This window comes from Cryptotermes secundus, unplaced genomic scaffold (assembly GCF_002891405.2).
Source record: "Cryptotermes secundus unplaced genomic scaffold, Csec_1.0 scaffold763, whole genome shotgun sequence".
Lineage (NCBI taxonomy): Eukaryota > Metazoa > Arthropoda > Insecta > Blattodea > Kalotermitidae > Cryptotermes > Cryptotermes secundus.
In genome coordinates, this window is record NW_019724754.1 from 263,551 (window position 1) to 289,690 (window position 26,140).

The window sequence follows — 26,140 nt, forward strand, 5'->3', positions numbered from 1 at the left end:
CATCACAGCACCAAGTTTATAAGAACAATATTTCGAAATACAGCTTATACCCCACAGAAAAAACAAAGCATCTCCATTACAAAGACCGACCAATTGTTGTTTCGAAACGATTCCTGTTTATTCTAAGAAAAGTAAGCAACACAATAAACATTCTGCGGGAGGAAAAGTAGAGTTTCTTAATGTTAAGGTAGGTGGTACACATAAAAACGACTGAGCTTTAAACGGTTAAGAAGAATCGCGAAATCAAGTTTCAGAAACAATACACCTAAATCTCACCAAAGGCGTATACTTTCCTTTCAGAACATTTCCGCCAACATAAGAAGTGAAACACCTGTCTGACGAAATCTAGTTCAACATCAACCTAAGTGAAGTTCTCGTGACAGGTGGCAGCCGCAAGTCGTTCCGAGAAGGTCTGATGTTAACGTCACGATTAATTCCCACAATTCAGTCGGACAGGGCTCCAACGCTGTGGGCAATACCGCGTTATTTAACAGCTCCGAGGGCTCCCAGTGACGTCACACACATATCACCGTCAGTTCCGTGCGACTCGGAACCAAGAAACAATGCGCTGGCGAGGACCAGCAGTAATTCAGCAGTCAGAATAGCTCCACATTTCTTGAAAATCGATGCTGGTAACGCTCAACGGTAGGTAAGTCTACTTAATACATCGAAGTCTGACGTTCGTCTACATATTCTTCAAACGTTCAGTTCGTACCTCACAGGAAACACTTTGCGTCTTCACTACTGGTTAATTTGGGAAACATTCGAGGTGTTTCGAAGGCCGCGGTTTCGATGCCCGATCAGTTCATTGGATTTTGAAATTTACCTAATCCTTCCAGCCGCACTATAGTCCTGGAGTAGACTCAGCCTCTAACAGAAATGAGTTAGGCTGACCTCACCGCCATTTGTGAGCTAACTGTCTTGAAAATGTGAGAGCCTCGACGTCTCACAAGCCTATGGGCCTTCACGGCCTGTTACTGGGATAGCTTTACCTCTATCAATAAAGCAACGGGCGACAAACCTTACAGGAGTACGGCATTCTTTTGTTTGCCTGAGCCACAGTACGCATCAGAAAAGTTTCGCGGGGCCGGTCCGCCCACCTGACTGTTGGTTTCTTGATTTCGTCGTCTGTCCTCCAGTAAAAGCTGAAACGGCTCAAACTGGCTTTCCAAATAATGCAATTCGCAATCCATCAGAAAATCAAATTTTGTCTCGAGTCAACATTCCTTTCCCTCTCCTACAACATTTCACGAAAATTATGATTTGAAGTGATCCCCAGAACACCCAGGCTAGTGGGCTGACGTAAATGCTGTCGCACACATCCTTGATGGTGTGTCATCAGGCGGTGGAGCGGGTCGTTACGTCACCATCAGAAAGCTACTACATTCTACGTTCGTCGTAAACGTAAAGCTATCCCTGTAACAGGCCGTGAAGGCCCATATGGTTGTGAGACGTCGAGGCTCCCACATTTACTATACAATCGGCTCACAGATGGCGGTGAGGTCAGCCTTACGCAACGGCCGCCCTTCACCGCCAGGAAGATTTCTGTTGGAGGCTGAGTCGACCCAAGGGCCATAGTGCGGCTGGAAGGGTTATGTCAACTGAACCAAAATCCACCTACCGTTCTCAGCCCTGGCCCGGAATGTCATCCGATATTCTTCCTCTTTTCTTTTCATACTTTCTAAGGGTTAAATGTGAGGCAAGAAAGAAGACACGACAAAGCGCGATACCGAGAAGAAAGGACGGAAGTAGGGGGGCTAAGACCTGCACAGGGTTCCAGCGCTGGGAACCAGGTACAGCAGTCACTACCTTGAAGCAACCTTCTCGACGCGAGATTGCAGCAACCTGTGCAGTGTTTGCACGGCGCTCGCTGACTGCGTGTGCACGGCTTACGTAACTCAAACACACCACACCAACAACTAACGTCATGGAATGGGGTCCTCGAGCAGACTTATTATGCAATTTTCTCTAGCCTACTGATAACTACATCCCTCAAACGGCCAAATACTCTCCTCAAACGCCATATTCAACGGTCTGAAATAGCGGTAACCCGTAGGCGGGACGTCCTAGGTTCGAATCACCACATGGACACATACTCTGACTTTCTTCTTTCTTAGCAAGAGGGTATCTACACTGGGACACGATCAACTTTCACTTGTCATCCTAATATTCGACGCTAGATAGTCCAGCTGCTGACAGCATTGTGAAATGGCCCACAAAACTCCTCTCCTATGCTAATAACCCTCACTCAATACAGCAGAACTGACACCTATGTGGATTCAAAGCCGCCACAATGCATGTTGCAAGGGGTTAAAAATGGTGAAGCTATCCCTGTAACAGGTCGTGGACGCCCGAGGCTCCCATATTCTCTAGACTCTCCGCTCAGATGGCGGTGGATCAGCCTTACGCGCCTGTTAGGGGTATAGCTTTACATTTTTTAATGATTACTATGTTGCCAGGATGGACTTTACTCCATGCGGCCAATTAAAATTGGTGTGCCTGGTTCATACTGTTCATGGCGAGGAACAAATGCACATAAGCCAAATCTGCAGCCATTAAAACCCTTCTAATGTTAAGTATATGTACCAACTGATTTCAAGTAAAAACCCGAAAATTTTGCCCACATAGTGTATTTATGTGTTTAGCGTGACTCGCAGAATAAACAACAATAATTTTCCTAAACAATTTTACTAACTGAAGACGATGCGGTGCTCTCTATGCGGTAAGAACTGAACCTCTAAATATTATCTAAACTTCGGGTTAATCAATCTGCCAATCACTGGCATTCAAACAAAAGGAGAACACAGTCCACATCTCTATATCGGAAGTTCATGGTACCGGACGTTTATCTGCCCACTTCCGGGAGCTCACATACCTGGCGTGCCATGCATTCTACTTCCTGACTGAATCTCGAGCGCACACAGAAACCAGAAGAACGCAGCAAAGTCCGGGATAACAGAAAAACGTAAACAAACAAAAACATCAGGCACCTCACTGAAATGGAATGCATCCAACGCAGCGGTGAGCTGTCCGGACAGCGCAGGACTCTGCATAGCAAAACAAATGCCGCGCTTTTGTCCGTTCCGTATGTCTGCGGTTCAAGCCCCCGTGGCAATACACCGCAAGGTTCACGTTGTCCCCCCACCTTTATTCTGGTACATGGAAGTTCAGGCAATACTGAGCCTACGTTATAGTGAGCACGGCACTGGCTAGACATGTAGCACGCAACAGATAAAATGCTTGAAGGGAACAAATCAGCTGGAAAACCTCGGTGTACTTGTTTAACGACATTCTCAGTGACTCGAAATAAAACATCGAAGGCTAGAATAAGGGAAAGGGTTTGGGAGGAAGGGGCCAGAACCTAATTTGATGTATATCCTGGCATTTACCTGGAGGGGCTAAGAAAAACCACGAAACCTCCCAGTACGGGCCGATATTGCAATCTCTCGGATACAAGTTCAAAGCGCAACCGTCTGAGATAATGGGATACGAGTAGCGGCGGGCGGGGAAGGTAGTCAAATGGACCCTAAAGAAACATGGCTGGAGGATGTGGATTTGAGTAATTTGCGAGATGAGGCCCTCACGGTGGTGACAACGACGATCACTGTCTCCCGCGATGTTTCGGGAGAACTTCATGTCGCATAGTGAAGGTAAACATCTACCCTGAAAAAGGCGGCAGAACGTCCCTCTAATAACCATGTGCCGTACTGCACGGCGCCACATCCAAAAGACAGCAATCTTCATTAGAAATCATATGGCCCAAGACAGGGGCGCTGTGGCTCCTGTCAATACGACAGCCTTCGGCCAGTCACCTATCCGGCGGATACCTGACGCTATTTTCTTTGGGTAAAAACGGCAGGGAACTGAAACTGAGCGCTCACACTCCTTCACAAGTCGAAACCCTCTTTTCCTTAGAAGGGAGACAACATGCAAGAAGAACGCTGGAGCCTTGCTGTACGTCACAATCTGGTCAAGAGAGCCTTAGCGAGGCTCGAAGCCGTGATCACAAGACTCGGCTTAGGGAGCTTGCCGTAATGCAGTCATAGCCGCTGCTGACCACTCACCTCCGTGCCCTGCCAAAGACTGCATGGAGCTATACCTCCACTTTCCCATACGTCTTCATGGCGTGACAGTTAAAGACAGGGAGAATTTTACAGTTTTCTTGAACGAAATCGTCGGTATAGCGACTGACTACTGACTTTGCCGAGGGCTCGGAGTTCGAGTTCCGGCAGGGCCAAAAATTTTCTTTTTTCCACGTCTCTCAGACCGGCTCTGGAGCCTACCCAGCCTCTTATCAAATGGGTACCGGGGGCGTGAAGCTGACCACGCGCTTCCAACTGGTGCAGATCTATATATCCACTCCCCCCATGCGCCTTCACGGTATGGTGCTTAATTGGTTAAGCAAATGGACGACTTTATCTATAACAGGATTTCAGTGTTTCTGGACATTATCCACAGCCCTGTTTTTATTTAAACCACAACGTCTCAGACTTGATTCTGTCTACGTCTTCAGGTAAAAGCCTACTCAGTTGGGCTCAATGGTTAGAGCTAGTGAATGCTCCTAAGCGCGAATTCTCGTGAAAGAACAATGCATAAAACGAGTGAACAATGGACTGTAGTTGGGGACACCACCTCCACTCTCTCGGAATCAGATGACCTGTAACAGTTTTAACTCATGTCACAGCTCACCCCAATACCATTCAAAGGGAAATCAATAAAATCCTACCCTCAATTTCAGGAGAGAACAGAGCGAAGCTGTAGAAAAGACGTTTTGTGGCTAGGGAGAAACTCAGGAAGGGGGTTGGGGTGGGTAGACTGGGGGTGTAGTTGTCGTGTGGGATGAGAATACGGCGTTGTAAAAGGGATAGAGGGAAAATAAATGTAGGTCATGGGCGAGGGATTTCCCCCGCCCCCTCCCCCAGGCAGCAGCAGACAAGTCTGCCAATAGCAGTTTCCCTGGCTCCACACTTCATTACGTAACCTTTGCTCTTAATTGCACCTGATACATTCTCACAGCACTGACAGCAAAAGGGTCATCGCTCTGCTGGCAGCTACAGACAGAGAGAGACAAACTGCTCTCCAACGCGAAAGTCTTCATAACCTCACCCCCCCACCCCACACGCCCCTAATTTGCAGCTTCACGCATTTGGCTTTCTGGCTTCTTCCCAGTAGGGCTCCCTGGCCAGGGGGATCAGCCCGCTACCTACACAGAACAAACGCAGACGAAACATCCATGCCTCGAGTGGGATTCGAACCCAAGATCCAGGTGCTTGAGAGGAAGAACACATTTCGTGGCTTAGACCGCGCGGCCACTGTGATCGGCCTAATTTGCTACGTGTGACAAATATTCGAGATCAATACATTTCGTGCTTACAGAATGCAAAGTTCATTACCGCGGGCACAGTTTACAAGAAAACTCCGATGGTTCCACGGCCGTGACACTGCACGTTACCCAGTTCTGTGACATGACCGTTCGGCAGCAACCATTTCCATTTCAGGGTTCTTCTTCCTGCGAGGAGGAGGCACGAGGTTCCGCCCAAATTTTGCAACTATGTACCACACTTAAAGGCTTCACAACGGAGCAAATTCGGTCGAGCGGTAACGCTTCCGACTTCTAGTCTCCAGGTGTTCAGTTCGAATCTCATTTAGGGAACTGAGTACCCTGAGATTCTTGTGGTTGCCCTCCGTTCCTGCAGACAAATATCGAGACAGTCGCTTCCTTCCTCAATGCATCATTCACCACCAAACCGTGCGGAGACGGGTTCGAATACGCCCTCCACTGCAGATGGCGACGAAAAGGGAACCCGGCCCCCGGGGGTATAACTTCGCGAACCTGTCCCTGTAAGAGGCCGTGGAGGCCCGCAGGGTTATCTGACGTTGAAACTTGCACTTTTTGTAGACAATCGGCTCACAGATAGCGGTAAGGTTGTCAGCCTTAAGCGCCGGCCGCCCTGTACCCCCCAGGAAGATTCCTGATACTCATTTCTGTTAGAGGCTGAGTCGACCCCAAGGCCAAAGTGCGGCTGGAAGCTTTAGGTCAATCGAAAAATTCAGAAATCTCGTCGGGAATAGAACCGGGTACCTTCCAGCTTGTAGCTACAGCGTGCCCCCTCCTCCAGTAGCTGTTGGGACATAAATACAGGGACCTGGTCCTCTAGGTTGGCGGTTGGAAAGAAGGCTGACGACTTTGCTACGTAAAAAAGAAATTATTTCTGCGAAATCCAAAGTAAAAAGCGGATGCAATCTGGCAGAATGTTCTACGCAATGCTCTGCAAATGATGATTACTGACTATCGTCCAATGATTCCGGGGTATGCAGCCTGAGTTACTCACAATGTCGTCAAAGAAAAGCTACAAATACATGACGTCACATCCCGGAAAGCACTATCTACTGCAGGCATGTGAGATCCGCGGTCTTCACGGAGATCAGGATTCAAACTCGGGATATGTGGGTTACGCCACCCTACAGCTGTTTCGGAACAAATTACCTCCATTTTCAGATACTGGGAGGAGCATGCTCTACCGAAACGACGATACGGACTTCCTGGGGTACATGGTGCTACGTAGCACAACAACACGGACAATTTTACCTTTACCAGACTGAACAGTGCCGTGAAGTTAAGTAAGTAAAGTAAAGCTACCCCTGCAAAAGGCGTCGATGCTCCCACATTTTCTCTAGACAATCAGCTCACAGATGGCGGCAAGGTTGTCACCCCTACGCGCCGGCAAGGGATTAAAGGTCCTGCTTCACATCAGTTGCGTTGTAATCTAAAGCCGGAGACAGACACCTATGACTGAGGTTTCTGTGATTTTCTTCAGTTCCTCCAGGCAAATGCCGGGTTAGCACCTAAATATCGGGCAAAGATTACTCCTTCCAGGACACGAAGGAGGCGTAACAATGGCCTCAGCAGTTGGCGCAGAACCGTCAAATAAAGTAGGAACACGAGAATGTCAGTAGATACGGGCACACTCCAACTGGATGCATCTGAAAACAGAGAAGCAACGAGCCGACGGTTTTCCCCGGTTTCCTGAACGCGCTTACGTCACGTCTGTACGTGATCTGCTTACATAATCACACCAAGGCCTGCCCGCTGGTGTTCACCTTGGAATCAGCTGCGTGCCGAGAGCTCTGGCGATAAATCGCCGAACTGATGGAAGGGGCTACTCACCCGCTCGATTCATTACAATATATTAACAGGCACGGACGGACATACGATTAGTTGTCCTTGTGCACTACGCCATGGTTATGTATGTAGGAGTGAATACTTTTAATAGCTTTCAAATTATTATTATTTTGTACTTTTTTTTATTTTGCCACAAACATTACGTCCATCACTCAGCTGCCCAAGAAATTTCCCCCATCCTTTATGGAGTCACAAGGATCTGCCACCAATCCTGTCCTGAGTAAGACGAACAGTGTCCCATCTCCTTAAGATTCGTACCATCCTACCAACACTTCCAAACACTCTGTTCAGATTTCTCATCTCTTCCACGCATGCTCCATGCTCCTCCACGACCTGATCATCCCAGTAACGTGTGATGAAGAGGACCAGGACTAGCAGGACTCACCAACTGCCGGTGACATGGAACGTGATCCTGTGGACCCTGTGGGTGACGGGGTTGGCCTCATGCCCTGGGAATTGGGCGTCCCCGGTGCGGGCCCACTGGAGCTGTCATTGCTGTTCTGGCCCGTCAGATCCTGCAAGACAAACCACCGATAAGACACGTTATACTTACATTAACCCTTTAAAGCCCAGTGGTCGCTATATGTACCACCTGCTTTAACACACCAAAACTCTGCATGCTGCCCACAGAGTGTATCTGTGTGTTCCGTGCGGTTCTCACATTAACAGCGGCTGTTTCCCTACACAGCATTAACCGGTTGGGCTCTGTAGCGGAGACGTAATGTTTCCTGTGAGGTACGGACTCAATTCTTATATATACTGCATTCTGCCCATAGAGTGTATCTGTGTGTTCCGTGCGGTTCTCACATTAACAGCGGCTGTTTCCCTAAACAGCATTAACCGGTTCGGCTCTGTAGAGGAGACGTAATGTTTCCTGTGAGGTACGGACTGAATTCTTATATATACTGCATTCTGCCCATTGAGTGTGTCTGTGTTCCGTACGGTTCTCACAGTAAACAGCGGCTGTTTCCCTAAACAGCTGTAACCGGTTGGGCTCTGTAGCGGAGACGTAATATTTCCTGTGAGGTACGCACTGAATTCTTATATACACTGCATTCTGCCCACAGAGTGTATCTGTGTGTTCCGTATGGGTCTCACAACAAATAGTGACTGTTTACCTAAACAGCATTAACCGGTTGGGATTTGTACCTGAGACGTCATGTGTTCCTGTGAGTTACGAACTAAGATTTTATATATTTAAAATAAATGCATGTTTTAAAGAGTCAATATATTCACGCTCAGAACCAATTCAGAGCGCTGCTTGTGACTTCCGTGGCAGTAAGCTTAGTTTACTGCGTGATCGCAGGCCCACCAGAGCAGAGTTCTCCCTGCATGCGGAGCTGACTCAAATAGAAAACTTCGTTACTGTTAAGTCTAAACAGATGATTCAAACTTAATATATTCTATAAGAATTCCAGTTACATCCACCTGCCTTCAGACAGTCCTCGCAGGGCACAAACAAGCTGTGCGACATTTAAATGCATTTCCATTTTTTAACATACAAAAAGGCTGGCGCAATTCTGCTCTTACGTACGTTAACACACAACAGAGTTGATAGTATTTACGAATAGGAGAAGATTACAACAATAAACGACAGTGGAAAAAATGTGTTCACCTTTGCCACATAGTGTCATGGCGTACCTTCAGGTAACAGCACCGGTTACTGTATTCTATCGAGTGAAAATATTAATGCAAATGTTGTCATAACCTTCACACCAGAGTTCCCTCTTACAGGCATACCTTCTTTGGCAATAAACGTTGGAAAGCAGGCTTAAAAAGTCTACAGGCAACAGAGTGATAGGTAAGGCAAAATATGGGGCACCCTGTGGACTTACGTAACACATTCTACTGCTGCGGGACATCCATTGTAATCTCGTTCACCTCGCGAAACATGCGATTTACGTACTTGGTCACATTCTCAATACACGCCAACTGACATGTGCGTATCCAGCGCTCTCGCCTCCTACGTCATGAGCCTCTAAGGAACGACCAACTCTACACGTGCTACTGACATTAATTTACGCTCATTTTCCCCTGAGAGCGCATCTACTGTTTCATACTCACAATGTGCAGCCATTACTTCCCTCAACAGAATTAGCCTAGTGGGAAAGCCAGAAGGAAAGAGACCAAGACGAAGGTGGGTGGATAATATTAAAATGGATCTCAGAGGGACACGATGGTGTGGTATGGACTGGACTGACCTGGCTCAAAACAGGGACCACTGAAGGGCTCTTGTGAACACGGTGATGAAACTTTGGGTTCCATAAAATATTTGGAAATTTCTGAATAGCAGCACAATTTGCGGCTTTTCAAAGAAGGCCCCAGCTCCATGAAGTCAGTTGGTTTGTCAGTCTTTGTAAATGAGACGCAGTGTTCTCTGCGAGCTAGACACTTATTTTTTATGCATTATTTTCGACGAACTTCACGGTAAAAAGGAAATGACCGGAAACACAAAAAGCGTCACAAACCTGCTAAACAAAGCCCAGCAAGACCACGTACCGCAAAGATAAAGACTCTAGAAACTGTTCTTACAATTACGTGTGGACTGTTGAGCCTGGGACACATCGCAGTGATTTCTGCATTCAGATATGACTCTCAAATCGTCCCCAGCAACAAACTTCAACAGTGCGAAGAAGCCAGAAGTCGTGAGCTTTGAAAACATGTGCCGAGCCAAGACAAGCATTTGCAACACAAAAAGAAACATCATTCATGCAATTCACTGCTAGACGCTATAACGAGGACTTGAATTACTTCATTAGAAATACCGGTATGCTACTGGTTAACTAGAAGCGTGGCACCACTCCAGTCGTCTATATGTTTTCCACTTGTTACGCCTGAACAAGTTGATTTCTAACACTTCCGAATTTGGTCATCGCAAGCTCCGTCGCATGGTGACAACTTCATTCATCGAGGAAGAAATTCCGTCTCATCCTGAATGTAAGGACATTCCAAGAGGGAACACAAACGATCATTTCCGTGTCTGAAAACTAGCAGAAGTGGCAGAAGCAGTCGAAACATCACGAATCAGCTTCGTACAGTGTGATTTAACAGAATTTAACAATATATACGACTTGGTTCCCAAGGCAGACACTGTAAAAATCAATGCCTTGTGGGATACGCCGTGTAGTCTGGTATTAAGTTACTTCTAAGGTTTCGGAGGAATCTACTGCTCCCATCAATAGAGTAAAATAATAATCTGTCAGAAAATGGGCTATAGACGTGGGCAAAGGAGGAACGGCAACAAAGATAGAGGCGGCGATTTCTATATCTGCACTCTCATTTCCCCGTCAGCCTTCCTCTTCTACTATGAAGACAGGGGCTACAGGTTTCTCTGAAACGCTGGCATCTATCCGTAACAGTACTTTCTCAGAACAGTGCAGTGATTATACAGCACCGAATGGTAGGATGATAAGCAAATAATGAATTCGGAAGAACCTGGAAGGTGGAAGTCATATCCTGAGGAACTGAGGAAAAACACGAAAGGCCTCGGTCATAGTAGCCGGCATCCTGATCAAGATCTGAACACAGGACCTCCCGAAAACGAGGCATAAAACCTGTCCCAGTGTTACTCTGTTCGCCGCAAAATCCCATATGATCCAACCAGGTATCAAACCTGGGCTGCAGCGGTGGGAGAATTTATTCTATAACCAATTTCTGTCTTACGTACAAATCTCGGGGCACGCCGTAGCGTTGTTTCTTTAGGCACTATGCTACAAGCCGGAAGGTCGCGGGATTGAATCCCGATGTCACTGGATTTTTCAATTTGCCTAATCCTTCCCGACGCACTATGACCCTGGAGTCGACTCACCCTCCAACAGAAATGAGTACCAGGAATTTTTCCTGGGGGGTAACGGCCGACCGGTGCGTAAGGTTGACAATCTCACCGCAATCTGTGAGTCGACTGCCTAGATTATGTGGGAGCCTCGACGTCTCACAACCCTACGGGCCTTCGCGGCCTGTTACATGGACAGCTTCATCTTTTTTGGTACAAATCTCAGAACAAACAGCGATTGCTTCACTAACATCATTAAACAGATGAGCTTCGAAGTGGTGAGACAGTGATTTTCTGTGACGAAGGAACCGGACATGTATACCATAGGGCCGCGCTTATGATTACGTTGATGTGTCACGTGCCTGCGTGGATGCTGCATCGATCACATGTCGTACTAATTTTCGTGTACTCTGGTGACAGGATAAAGATGAAGCTTAATTCACTGTTTTAACTATGAAACGAGGGAGAGAGATAAAAGTATAAAAGGGTTAAAGCGGTGGGGGAGGGGAAGAGGGCGAATGGCAAAGAAACGAAAGAAATTACTGTCCGACGAATTTAACCATACTTAGAACCAGTTCTTCAATATTACTCAGATGAATTTCAAGCTTCAAAGAATCAGGAATATTCAACTAAGTATTTAAACCAAGAACAAAAAATCATAAAATCTTGTGGGGCTCCCGCTAGGTCGTGCAAGGTCGCGCCATAGCCCAGGCGGTTAGTTGCCGGCCTCCCGCCACGGCGACCCGCGTTTGAGCCTGGGTCTGGTCATGTGGGATTTGTGGTGGATAAGGTGGTGCTGGGGCAGGTTTTCTCCGAGAACTTAGGTTTCCCTTGCCAATCTTCATTCCACCAATTGCTATACAATCATCATCATCATCATCTATCATTTAGGGCCAGTAGTGGGCGCAGTAACAAGTGGCCATAGTTACTTGTTATATACCATTCCATTTCTTTCAGTAAAATAGCCGAACTAGAGAGGTTAAAAAACTGCTAGCTGTCAAGGTGGCCTCATATTGACAAGAGTGACACTAACGTCCAAGAAAACCAATGTGACCGGAATGAGGAAAAAAATGAGGGTTGTGAAGAAATGAAAAATGAGGGAGGGAAAAAGTTCGTAGGAAGAGCCCCCTCGGGCCATTTTATGACACATACTCAAATGTAATCCGATCACGGGGCAACACGTCCAATCGCCTGAAGTCTGTCATAACAGCTGACACGACAGCTGGAGAATTCGATTGCTCTTTTTTTCGAGCCAGCCACACTCATCCCTCGTAACGAACTTGGCACTGTCCCCTCCCCGCAACTTGCCATGGTTCATCAAATCCAAATAAGTGCTATGGTCTGCAGGTATTATAAATTGTTAATCCATTCGTTTCAACACGTGGCTCGCATGCACCCAAGTGCTCGTACTGTGACACGTCATCACAGGGTATTAAACATATCCTTAAAAATTATGCAAGAACAGGAAATATGCTGGGAAATCGGGATGGGAAATTATGAAAACCGGATCTGCGGCCTATGCGAAGGATACTGACGGTTCTTTCCCCGAAAGCAAAGAGGCCGAAACGTGGAACTCGCCATCTAACGCTGATACTACGCCGGAGACGACGATAAATCATGGACAAATTTGCACGGAGAGTCCGCACTGTACATGTGAAGGTACTCACTTTATCTGAACTGTAGTCGCCTCGGTTATGACGCATGAGTAACCTGAGGATAGTGAAACGCGTTAGTCCGAAACGGCGGTAAGCACACAGGCATGTCCCTCCTCAACTGAATGTGCAGTGGATTTGGTGCAGACCACTGAAATAAGAACCGAAGGGTGAGTACTGGTTGTAAGGCTGTGTCCACATTAGCGGGCCGAGGTTCGAACCGAGCCCTGTCGCGAGCACTAAACACGTCCACAGTTGGCGAACATAACTTCCAGCCGCATGGAAAGTTATAACATGTGCTTGTGACTGGGCTCGAGTTACTACGAACCACACCACCTTCCTTCAATGCTTCTGCAACCACTGCCCCGCGACATTGCCATACTTCTCATCACGTAACCCAGTTGCCAGACTACACGGTTCCATAACCCAGAAGAACACAACCCTATCTACTCATGGCCGTGAAACCCCAAAATCTCAGGCAGCTGCCTCATTTCTGTAGTCATCGGGGGGCCTAACAAGGCCATAAGCCAGGCAGAGGCCTCACACTCTAGTACAACCATGAGGACGCCGTCACGAAGCAATTAGTTCCCTATTACCCGGCATCCACTAAAGAACCATGCACACCTGTGTGTTTAACTGTCGCCCATGGGGCCCATTACTGACCATACTTCCATTAGTGCATCAAATTTATAGCGCCCACAAAACTGCCAACTACTCTACCCGAGAAGTAACACTGTAACGCCCAGGTGCTGGCTCCCAACACCACATTCAGAGCTCTAACACTCTGATGTAGGTAAAGCATATTGGGGGGGGGATGACGCAGATCATTAAGTCGTCACCAGGAAGTTAGTAGATTCTATTTCCAACATACTGTGGCATGCAGAACCGTTGACAGGCAACGACAGCGAAATAAACAACTATACAACATCCGTTGCCAAGAAAGGGCACAGCAAACAAGCACGTTTACATAGCAAAAATTGCAATGCAACAGAGGAACGGTGTTTTCTATGCGGTCTGTGCTGCAATGTTATAAGAGTGAGTGCAAAAGGAAGACTTCTCAGTAACACGCTATATGTGCGATACGTACACTTGACGAAACGCCAAGCGTATTCATAAGAGACAAACCCATCCTCTCCTCAGAGGGATCAGCAAGGGATCAGTTGAAGAAATCTCTGGTCGTGAGTCTCAAGGGGCTTGACGCCAAGACGAAATGACTGGCGATAAATCGACAGTCGTAAAGCAACTCTCACGTTGAGTCAGTGAGTGAAAAGTTGGTAGTTGACGACGGGGACAGTTCGGGAAGCCAGAGGAATGTGAAGGTCCGCCGTTCGAAGCCGCTACCAAGCAACGGCTAATGGAGACTGTAACAGACTGAGAACACTAGTTTGTGTGACAGATTTGTTCACTATGTAGAGTTACGAGTTGTAGAGATGTGCAATAAATCCGATTAACAACCCAAACCCCGTCTACAGTCACAGTCATACACGTGACAATACGATGAGAACTAAAGTCGCCGTTCTTGTAATCTCACTCAGCACACGGGGGTATTTTCTTCCGTTGCGTTGCGTTCTCAATGTGTGACGTATCCACAAAGATGTTTTAGGCAAATCATAGAAAATATTTTTCAACAGCTCATAATCCGTTATCTGCTAGGCTGCCCGTGATCTGGATGGTCCATGTGCGAATGCTGGTACACAAACTGCCAAGTTTGCCTCACGGCCATCTGGTTCCCTCTCACCAATTACGTGATACTCATGTATCATCAGGACTGGTACAAGCACACGAGGCCACAACACCAGGGAAAGCTCTCTCTCTCTCATTGTAGTCCTCCGCGTGCCTGGAAGGAGTGAGTAAAATCACGTAAAACCTCGGACAGCGAAGTCCGTGTCCCAGCCGGCAACAGAACGAAGCACCACTCGAACAGAAGTTCGCAGCGTTACTTCTTGCGCCAACTTCGCTTGATGACAACTTCAAGTGCCACTCCTGCCCGCGACGAAAAGTTTCATTCGAATCCGTCGAATGCTTTCGCTGACAAAACATTCGGTCATCCGCATTTTACTGCCCATTGTGGGTCAATTCAATGTTCCTAACTGAACGGGGAAATTACTACATAAGAAACGAAAGTTGTCGCAGTCTCTCTTACGTCTCTATCCATGAAGACGGGACGCGTAACCTCAGCTCTAGATGTAGCTGAGTGGTCAGCCTTACGCTTACGGTACACCCCGGTACAGGCCGGAGAGGATCTACAGCATGTCTGGACGTTGTGAAGAAAAGTCGCTTGCCCCAACCTGGAACTGAACTCCGATTCTTTCGTCGTCCTGTCCGTAACCTGGTCGCTACACCGACTGAGCTATCCCGCCTACTGTTTTCTTTAAACCATGTCCTAAAATGAAAACTTAAAAACATTAATGTTTCAAGAAACAGCTATTTGATAACGGAAACACTGGCAAGCATTTGACAAGTGTCGCCATGGGCCCCACTGGAACTGTGTGCACAGCGGTGACGTAGAGATTCCCCGGGCACGACGCGAATCGATGTCCATTCATTCAGATCAGAAACAGTCACTTTATTCAGTGAACTCTAGCGCGATTCAATAAAACGTATTCACAAGCAGGGTTCACGCAAACTTCGTGATTTCAATTCGAACCTGAAACGCACAATTGCAACTCCAGAACAGGCTTCCATTATCTCGGCACAGTGCCATAAACCAGCAATAGGGCCCATTCTGGACCTTTGGCGCCAGTATCAACGGATTTCCACCCGTTCCTGACCCCACACTAGTCGCCATGGCGATCCGTATTTGCCCGCAATCCAATAACACGCGAAATAAACAAATGACAACTTTCAAAACAAAAGAACAAAAGAGACATTCAAAACAATGAGTTTGCATGAAAACGACAGCCCGTTATGTTTCCATTCTGAATTTTGTATCTGAATTTAAAACACCGGGTGATATGAAATAACAGGTCGCATTTCGTGCGATAAAGAATTTCACTTCCCACAGAATAAATTACACCAAGATCAACTTTAATATTATCTACCCTTCTCCTCAGCTTTCCAAACTGTCACTGAAATAAGCGATAGGATCCTGAACCAGTTACAGCTAATTTTTCACTCAGCATTTCACCGATAAATAAGGGTTCATTTCCAGGCAGGGGCAAAAACTTTTCTGCACAGTACAGAGTTCAGATCGTCATTGGGACCTAAACGGCCTCCTATTCTATGTGTATCGGGGGCTCTCTCCCACTGTCACCATCAATGCCGAGGTTAGGAATGCATGGAGGTAGACCTCCAACCCCCACACGTCCTCATGGCGTGGTGTTCAATTAAGCACAGCAACAACTTCACTTTCTTTACTGTTATAAATTATCCGCTCACTTACGGACATGTTTCCGACGCGGACCCTTCCTTACACATATTTCCCATCCATATTTTGTAAGTATTTTTTATTTCTTGCTGAGCGATCACGTGACTAACACGGGTGTCTCAACACTTTTCACTCATTTGCCCTAACATTATGAAGTAAAGGTTACAAATGATGCGATTTTCAGCATCCTAATGTTACTTCAGTGGCCACACGGTCTAAGGCATGACATGTCTTCGCCCACTCGAACGCTGGGATCCTGGGTTCCAGTCTCACTCAAAGCATGGATGTTAGTCTACGTTTATTCTGTGTCTGTTATCACATGCAGGTAGCGGCCTTGAGACGGACTGATCCCCCGTCCAAGGACCCCTACCAACTGTCTCAGATTAAGAAACTGAAGTGGAACATATCGTTTCACGGATGCCCTACGCTCTTAAGTGAGTGCAACAGGAATAAAGATAGAGAGATCGCCTTGTGGTCAGCGTTCCTGGGCACAGATCCAGAGGTCCAGGTTCGATTCCCGGCGCTACCAGATTCTTTCTGAGACGTAGTGGGTCTGGAAAGGGGCACATTCAGCCTCATGAGGATAACTAAGGAGCCATTTCAAGGAAATAGCGGCACCGGTCTAGAAAACCGAAATTAACGGCAAAAGTTGGCACTAAACTTCGCCGACAAGAGGCGGTCGCTCGGTCGGTATAGTTCGCTTGAGGACTACAGGCCATGGAGATAGTTACTTCAGCCCGAACCCAAACATTCTCCTTATAATGCTTTTTAATGAATAATTGCAATCACACGTTAATACGCAAGCGCGGAAATAAATCAGACATGTCACATACCTTACGTACTGGTGGTCAGCTAATTAAGCAAGTTTGTTCCAAGTTTGGGTTTCACTCGATCCTAATACAACAGCTTCATAAAAGCAGACAATTACTGGGTTTGACATTTGATTAGTACAACCGTGTTGCTTACTGAGAACTGTAAATGTTCCCGCCTTACAGTAAAATGGGCCAATAAAGGTAAAGAGGTAAACTTGTCCCTATGCTTAACTAATTCAGTACTACGCCACGAAGGTGTATGGCGGAATAGGTCCATATTTTCTTGACCTCGGCACTAGCTGTAGGTGAGCTGTCAGCTTCACGCCCCTGCCGCTTTACCTCCGGGGAGAGAGCCCCCGATACCAATTGGAGAGGAGACTGAGTGGGCCCTAGAGCCGCTCTGGACACTGTGAAGAAAATTCTTGACTCTACCGAGACCCGAAATCCAAACCCTCGGTCGTCCAGCCCGTAGCTAGTCGCTATACAGACTACGCTATCCCGAAATGAGCTAATAATGGGTGGAATTTTAATCAAAGATGGTACGGACACACACGTACCCGGAAACTAGTAAATAACATGTATTTTATTTCATCGTCGTAAAGACCACTATCCAATCAGAATTAATAATTGCAATTTCCATACATAAAGAAACTTATCTGAACTTCACATACATAACCCACTACAATTTAAAACACAACGCCCTGCGACCACCATAAGCACTGCATTTTACGGCCTCAATATTGCAACACTGACTCCATTAACATAACGAAGCATTCTGGATACAGGATGACGGATTCACAAAGTAATTAACTGGTTTAGACCCCACTCTGTCAATACAAAGATACCTCAAGTTTAACCCTTCAAAGCTCAGCGGTCACTATATGTACCACCTGCTTTAACACACTGAAACTCTGCAGTCTGCCCCCAGAGTAGTTTTGTGTGTTCCGTACGGTTCTCACAATAAACAGCGGCTGTTTCCCTAAACAGCAGTAACCGGTTGGGCTTTGTAGTGGAGACGTAATGTTTCCTGTGAGGTACGGACTGAATTTGTATATATTTACAAGAAATTCCGTCTTAAATCTTAAAAATATGATAAAACACACCACTTCAGCCCAAACTGAACTCAAATCTTTAAAGCACAGTTCTAACTCTATCTACCCCTTGCTCTCAAAGTAAAAGGGATCTAAATTTTACCGAAAGAGTATTTTCACATGACCTTTAGAATGAACAGCGATTATTTCCCTGAACAGTATAAACTTACTGGTATTCATAATGCAGAAGCAATGTGTGTACTCTGAGCTAGCAGATGGGCTTTTTATGCCCTACTTAGGTGAACTTTACGATTCAAAAGGCTGCCACGCGCTATCTATGTTCCTACCATAAATACACTATAAGTACAGATAGCGTGTTTTGTGACAAGATAGTCCTAGTCACAAGGAAAGTGTCTGCTGAACATTTCCCGGTCGCTGAACTTTGTCGTCTCACGGCACACATTTGAACACGTGGCCCTCACACATTCACAGCTGATCCTCGATAATAAACAATAATAAAAAGAAACCCTGAAGCTACCTCAAAATAACCGTGTGAAACAACAGCACGTAGTTGCAAACAATTCCGTGTGATGTCGCTAGTGACCTCGGCCACTGGGGCCCTGCCACAGGAATCACTTCTCCTTCCCTCTCCCCCCCCCCTACCCGCAGGAACCCGATGCACATGTAAAAACTGTTCGTCTTGATACTCAGCAGAGTCGCTCATTTCACAATCAGCTGATTGCGAGGGAAGTTTTGAATTAGCCACACACGTGGCATTTGTGATACGACGCGTTTCACACTAATTCAGATCGGGGTTGGGGTTCGATACTGTTTCTTATTAAAACGAAACGTTACGAAAAGACTTTTATCACACTTTCCACACTGAAAACAAACGAGATATGACACCATTAAGAGAGACAGCTTGAGATACAACCCACCTTGAGCCACGTATGCACTTTGAAGCCTCTTCACCAGCGGCTACGATCCATTTTCTCCATATATCGACCCACAGTCGACGTCAACGCTTGTCGACGAACGTAAGGCTGCTATTCCATGTCCAGGCCAACCTAATCGCTCAACTGGCTTCCTCTACCGACTGAACACAGTTGCCGGTTGCGACGTCGCTTAATGCGGGCGACCAAAGCCGGTTTGTGTAATAACATTACAGTGCCTTCAAATGAAACATGCCATGTTTGGTAACCCAGACTGTACTGCACATCCAGGCACAACTACTCTCTTCACTCGGTTCGTAAAGCACTGAACACGTCACGTAGATTACTTAAAACTCACGTAGTCTTCAAATATTCCACGCTGCTCTCCACTTTGCTGGCTGTACGGCACGCCATGCAAGCAAGCTAGCCTGACCACGGCCCCATATGTGCCGAGCGTGCAAGAGAAGGAACGGCGCAAATATCAGGGGCTCGGGAAACCTCGGCTCTGCCTCGTACGGTCGACCTTGCAACAACATGGAACACGAGCGGGCTGCCTACCAACGAAAGCAAAATGGTATTGCCAACTTTATACTATAATGCATGGGGCAAAAACAGTAACGACTTCAATAAACACTAACTAGATCGACTGCAGTCTAAACACCCATTTTCAGTCAAAACAATGGGGAAACGATCTAGAATGGACAATCCCTTAAAGATTTCTGTGTTCACCAGCTAACTCCACGAAGCTGGGCCCTTGTTGTGAAGCCGACAGCAGTGCAGCTACTCAAAAACTTCACATTTTATTGACCCCGAAGGTTTATTACCGTGTTCACAAGAGCCCTCCACTGGTCCCTATCCCGAGCCAGATCAATCCAGTCCACACCACCTTATCCTAAGATCCATTTTAATTTTGTTCACCCACCTACATCTTTGTCTTCCTAGTGGTCTCTTTCCTTATGGCCTTTACACCAATATCCTATACGCGTTCCTCTTCTCCCTCATTCGTACTACATACTTTTCCCATTTCACAACCCTTGACTTAATCATTCTAATTATACTCTGCGAAAAGTACAAGTCATGAAGCTCCTCACTGTGCACTTTTCTCCAACCTATTACTTCATTCCTCTTCGGTCCAAATATTTTCCTCAGCACCCTGTTCTCAAACCACCCTCCGTGTGTGTTTCTCCCTTAATGTCAAAGACCAAGTTTCATAACCATACAGAACCACATGAAAAATTATACTTTCATACATTCTAAATTTTACGTTTTACTGTACTTACTGCAATCCAAAATTTTCCATAATTAAAACACCAACGAATATAAACAAACTACTTGAACATTCCCTCATAACGAGCACGCCAGCATATCGGTAACGCTACAGACTTGCAGACTGAATGTCGCCCAGATTACTGGGTGTCCTGATGAATTTCGTGATTTTCCCACCGCATACAGCCGAATCCTGGAAGAGTGCTGCTAAAGTAAAGCCATCCCTATACCAGACCGTGGAGGCCCACGGGGTTGTGAGACGTCGAGGTTCCCACATTTTCAGGACAATCGGACCGAAATATGTGACCATCACATTTCAGCTTCTTGCTACATCACTACAGGCGATCGTCTTCCATACTCTTCCGGCGCAATAATTGTAATCTCTTCAAGCTGAAAGCCAAAGGTACAAAGTAATGTTATCTCTGGCCTAAATTAATTAGGACACGCATCATGAAGACGTACTGGGGTGAGCAGATATAGCTCCACCGTTCTTCTACCTCCGCATGAAATGGAGGTGAGTCGACTTTACGCCCCTGACGCTCCAACGTCCGGGGAAACGGCCCTCGGTACCCACTGTATAGATGGGCTACAAAAGTTATGCAGGAAACAAAATCTCTTGCCTTTGTCGGGAATAGAATCCCGGACCCCTTGGCCGTCCATCCCATAGCCTAAACGCCCAACTTGAAAGAGAGCCATTAAAATAACAATCACCAGTTGTTCTTTCAATAAAGAGAAACGAACTTCACACATCTTGCACACTAAGAGCCACTGCACCGAAGCGCGCAAACTATTCCTGTTAATTAACTAGATAAACTTCGAAAAATCGTCCTGTCCATCCAGGATAAAATCAGTGAAAGAAAAGTGGTCTGCCATACCTTAGGACTTAGTTATCCTGCCTTTCCTTAACAATCGAAATTACAGGTTACCAAAGAAACATGAGACAAAAGACGGCTGCTCTCAAAAAAGACGCGCAGGGAAATAGCAAGAGATATTAATAAATAAAGACGTTACGCTGTATTTCTGGGAAGTCATAACAAAATAATGTCAACGTTCGAGGAGAAGCATTTCGCATAACAACCTCCATGGCTAATGAGCCATAACGAATAGCTGCATCCAATCCCTTACAAACTGCTGACATAAAAAAGTAATTCCCCATAAACAGGCAAACAGCAGAACGCGGACAACACAGCCGCATTTTTATGCGCTCACGGTCCGCAGCCACGTTCGGCTGTCTTCCTACATTCCAGCACAAAACTTCCAACATCCTCAACGGGGACCAGAGGTATTTTTGTGAAGATAAAAGAATAGTTCCGTGAATCTTGGATAGATGCTATGGGGATGGACAGCTGTAGAGGTTGAGCTCCATGCATTCCAGATTATGATTTTTCAAAGCGAGTGGCCAGCCTCACGTTCCAGTCACTTTATCCCCAGAGAAATGAGTCCAATATCCACTGCACGGCTTTCCACAGCGGCTGCCTGAAAGATAAAAATCGATACCCCTCCCGGGAAGCTAATCCAGTTTATCCAACTTGTAGCCAGGAACATCACGGGTAATACACATTCGACACGCTATGCAACAGTAGAGATACTACAGTACACTTTAGTTCGTTCTGTTACAGGAGTGACAGTTTGGAGGAGAAAATTATATAATGAAATTAATAATTTGGACTGGTCACCAAATGTTAATGGATGGACATGTAGCAGGCATGAAAACAATCCTATACCTGTTTTCACAGTCTTTGCATCCAAACGCCACAATGACATTCGAATGCGGGACAAGTTACCCTTTCTCCACGTACAGTATTTCCATCCCCCGGATTAACAGACAGCAGGTTTATGGTGGCAACGCAATGCTCACTTAATAAGAATGGACGCCATGAAGACGTTTGGAGGAGTGAAGGTATAACTCCACCATTCTTGATCTCGGCACTGGATGGAGATTGGTCAACTCATGGGGAAAAACTCCCCCGGTGCCCACTGGAAAGGGGGTTTGGTGGGTCCCAGAGCCGACCTGGCCGCTATGGATAAGATCAATTTTTTGTCCTGGCCGGATATCGAACCCCGATCGTCCAGGCCTGAGGGAAGCTACTCTATTCGCGCTTACAGTGATCGGCTCATTAACTTTTAGAGTACAATGTAGGTTTCTGAACCAACCTCTCTCCATATTTTTAACCCGAGACCAAGGAAGCCCGTATACAAGAAAACTGAGTCTTGAGTCTTATGTTACGACTGATGGTCAGTCTGTCTTGGAATAGGGTATCCATCTGGGGCTTACGGCCTACTGTCAGACTGTTGCGGGTTTGTTGATGTGGGGCGCTCTCTGACGAGAAGACGGGTCTGTCGTATCCAACTGCTGCTGGCCCTCGCCAGCGCACTTATTCTCGGGTCGCCTCCTACGACCCGCTGGGCTACGGTGGAGGTACTCGATCCCGCCTCCATACAGGATTAAAAGAGAACTATTTCTAATTTAACAGCCACAATTTTATACCTTGAAGGTGGAAGAGGCTTTCTTCTTCTTCTTCTGATGATGATGATGATGAAGTACAGCTTTTATCATATGATTCAGTATACAAATAACAGCAATTATTTTTCCAAACGACCTTTAACCGAGTGGTCTTTGTAACGGAAAAGCGGTGTTTTCTGCGGAGGGTAAGTTCTGCCTTCATGCATGAGATGTAATAATGACATGTAAACCGAAGTTTCGTTTTACCGCACTCCTCCCTACGCCAATACCAACATTTCGATCACACGTACTAAAGACACTGATGAACTTTCTTTTGCTGTTAACAAAGTCCACTCCCTGATAATTTACCTTCTTCACTTCCCAGCGCCTTACTCTCTCCCAGTAGAACGAGGGTACCCTCTGGGAGCCTTCGAAATATGAAAAGTGTTGCCCCTCTCAATGAATGAATGAATGTACAAGGGGTGGGCCTTCTTGCCCTTGCACTGCGACCACAGTGATCTATTGTGCCCCCCCTTTTATTATCCCCTCAACAATCCTGCGCTTCGAATGAAGCATATGATTTTGTACGTGGGGCCGTCGAAATAGTCACTTGGTTCCATACAATACTGACCCTAGTGGCGCAATCTTAAATAGGCTAAGGCCTCACATTCGCACAGGATATGTGTGGGTGTTCCATTTTCTTCTTGACACCTCTCACAAGTTGGACTGTTACTTAGTCCCAATTTCAAAAGGTGTCCTTTGAGGTGACAGTGTCCTGTAAGTAGTCCTACCGCCCATCGTAGCTGGTTCCTGTTTAACCTCAACAGTTCCTTCGCTCATTCCTGTACCCAATATCTCTCCTGATTTCCTGTATGTTTCAAAGGGTCAAACGTGACCCACCAAAAATTAGCTGCTGACAGGCGACATGGATCAGTCATCAGAAACTTGGCATTTCCCCCTTACTCCTTAGACCCGTTACGATATGGCACCCAGCGGTGTAGGACTTGAGGTTTCCACCCCGGCGGTTACGAAGAGTTCTATCGTCTGAGATATATCGCTGTGTGGTCCGTTGAAAGCCAACCGACGTTTCGGCGGAACATGTCGCCTCCATCTTCAGCTTGAAGAGTAAGCAGCCAAGCAAGAAACCAGTATAAACCAGAAAGTAACCTTGTTGCTGGTTTCTTTGCGTATTCTTCAACCTGAAGGTGGACTCTGAACATGAACGTCGGTTCACTTCAATCAGACTAAACGGCGTTATACGACAGCGTAGTTGGATGAGGCACTATGCTACAAGTCGGAAGGGCGTGGGTTCGATTGCCGATGAGGTCATTCAATTCTTTCAATTGACCTACTCCTTTTAGCCGCACTATGGCCCTGGGGTCGGACCCAGCCTTTAACAGAAATGAGTACCAGGAATCTTCCTGGGAGTAATGGGCGGCCTGTGCGTAAGGCTGACAACCTCACCGCCATCTAGAGCCGACTCTCTAGAAAATGTGGGAGCCTCGACGTCTCACAACCCTATGGGCCTTCACGGCCTGTTACAGGGATAGCTTTACCTCTACCTTCACATGGCGCTATATCCCAGATAACAGAACTCTTCTCACCCAGAGATCACGCAATGAGCACGAACGCCTGTATCTGTGAAGTGAAAGCGGCTGCAGCGCCTTCATTCTGAGAATGAGTGGAGCTTTACCTCTACAACCCCATACGCTTCCACAGGATGGCTCCAGGCACAGAAGTATCAAGAGCAATCTATCTCTAATGCGGCTCTTCCAGTCTTCTGCACCATGGCTAAAGAGTAGTCATCTCCTGGAGATAAGGCGGACGGAGCATGAAGCTGACAATGTACGTCTATATACTGTGGTCCAGAGTTCCATACGCCTTGATGACGCGGTATTACGCAATCAGAAAGACTGGTCATTTCATAATATCCAAAGCTTCAGTTGACTTCACTTTGGTCGTGGTTTCAGACTGTGGAAAAGGAGGGGAGGTAAAGAGTTGCAAAGGGGGAAAGGGAGGTGGGGGAGGGGATTTCAGAGCCACCAAGCTCGGGTTTCTCTCGCGTAAATAGTCAGTCTTTCCCTAGCACCCGCCAGGGGAACTCAGGGCATTATATTGTTCTGCAACGTAACTGACAGTGCAGTATGTGGCTCGTCTGCCACGCGCGGCACGCGAAGCCTTAGTGATCAACTCGAGTTGCCGAGGCCAGCGCTCGACTAGCACGTGGGCTTTTTACCCCTCGTGGCATGCGACAGCTTTAGATCCGTAGATCCGTGTTCGGACCGTGTACCCTTCGTGACAAGCGACGCAGAATTTAATGGCGCTAGTGTTCTTCAACAGTTGGTTCGCGTAACTTCATGGCACGAGAGAGGTGAAGTCTTCCGTTTCGGCGCACCAAGAGGATACACGAAGAATGCGAATGTTCAAGCGCCCCGTGATTGGTATGCGCATACTTTTGTGTTTAGTGAATAAACTGGCGCACTAAACAAAACTCGCCAATATTTCCGTGGGCTTCATCACTGGTACTGTTGCTTCGAATCCTGGTCAGGGAATAAATGTACGCACACCGTATTTCTGCGTTCTCTTGCGACTATAGTGAAATAAACTCCATTAAGCTGAGTCTTCTTCAAAGGCTAACAGTTGTTCAGATACTAAAAAATTCCCCGCCTTCTACGGAACACAGAGGTTCATTGCCCTGTTCACAAAAGCCCGCCAGTGGTCCCTATCTCGTGCCAGATGAATCCCGTACATATTCTCTCATCCTACTTTTTAAAGACCCAATTTAATATTATCCTTCTATCTACAACTAAGCATTACAAGTGGGCTCCTTCCTTACAGTTTTCTTACCAACGATATCTGTTACATGCATGCTACATATCCTGCCCATCTCAATCCTTAACTTGAACATCCTAATGATCTTTGGTGCGGATGAGTTAACAATATGACACAGTACAGTCTCGTAGATAATTACCAACCTTTCGAATACAACTACTCCTTCCATCTTCAGGCAACAGGTCTAACTATGAGAGGGCGAGGTACATTGGTAATTTTGTTAGAACCTCGCCGGCCTCTACGTGTAAATGGGAGCCTAACATTAATATCTGTGGGTTAGACTAAAATGGCTAACTAAGTACATACAATGGTGGACTATTATGAAAACAAAAACCTCTGCCGTCTTTATACAAGGGCGGAACTTCTTGACCTGTGGGATAACCATCAGCTTTTCATTAAGTCCTGGCATGATATGAAGCAGCCAGAGAAAACTGAACGCTGCTCAGCATCCTCTACCTCCCCCTTCACCCCCCCACACAAGCGCGCGCAAGCCAGCCCACCGCACATCCTGCCCGGCGCTCGATTGGAACACTGACTATTCTTTTCACGGTTACTCTGCCAATTGTTCAAGGACTGGACAACGGGAGGTTCAATTCCCGACACGACCAAGCAGCATCGGCATGGTCACGGCACCCCTTAGCATCGCCATGTCTGTGTGTGTGTCCGTCCGTCTTTCTCATGTAACAATTCAATAATGTCTGAACGGAATTTCATAAAACTTCAAACAGCGGTGTTCCGATAAAATTTGTCGATATATGCCAATTTTTGTTAAAATCGGTAGCCAATAACGCACATTTTACATGTCGGCCTGCATGCGTTTCTGCACGAATACAAAGTGTAACTCGATTAA

At 46.6% G+C, this 26,140-nt stretch overlaps 1 protein-coding gene across 12 annotated transcripts in view; it reads right to left on the minus strand.

Moving 5' to 3' along the window:
* The window catches only part of LOC111862945 (trithorax group protein osa), a 278,921-nt gene that overhangs the window by 52,277 nt on the left and 200,504 nt on the right, over window positions 1-26,140 (minus strand). For 11 of the 12 annotated variants that reach the window (XM_023848824.2, XM_023848822.2, XM_023848820.2 and 8 more), the window contains exon 5: window positions 7,569-7,698. In XM_023848824.2, the coding sequence (XP_023704592.1) occupies window positions 7,569-7,698 (130 nt within the window). Of the gene's footprint in view, window positions 1-7,568; window positions 7,699-18,755; window positions 19,256-26,140 lie in introns of those variants that run through there. The other variant, XM_023848828.2, reaches the window with a different exon arrangement.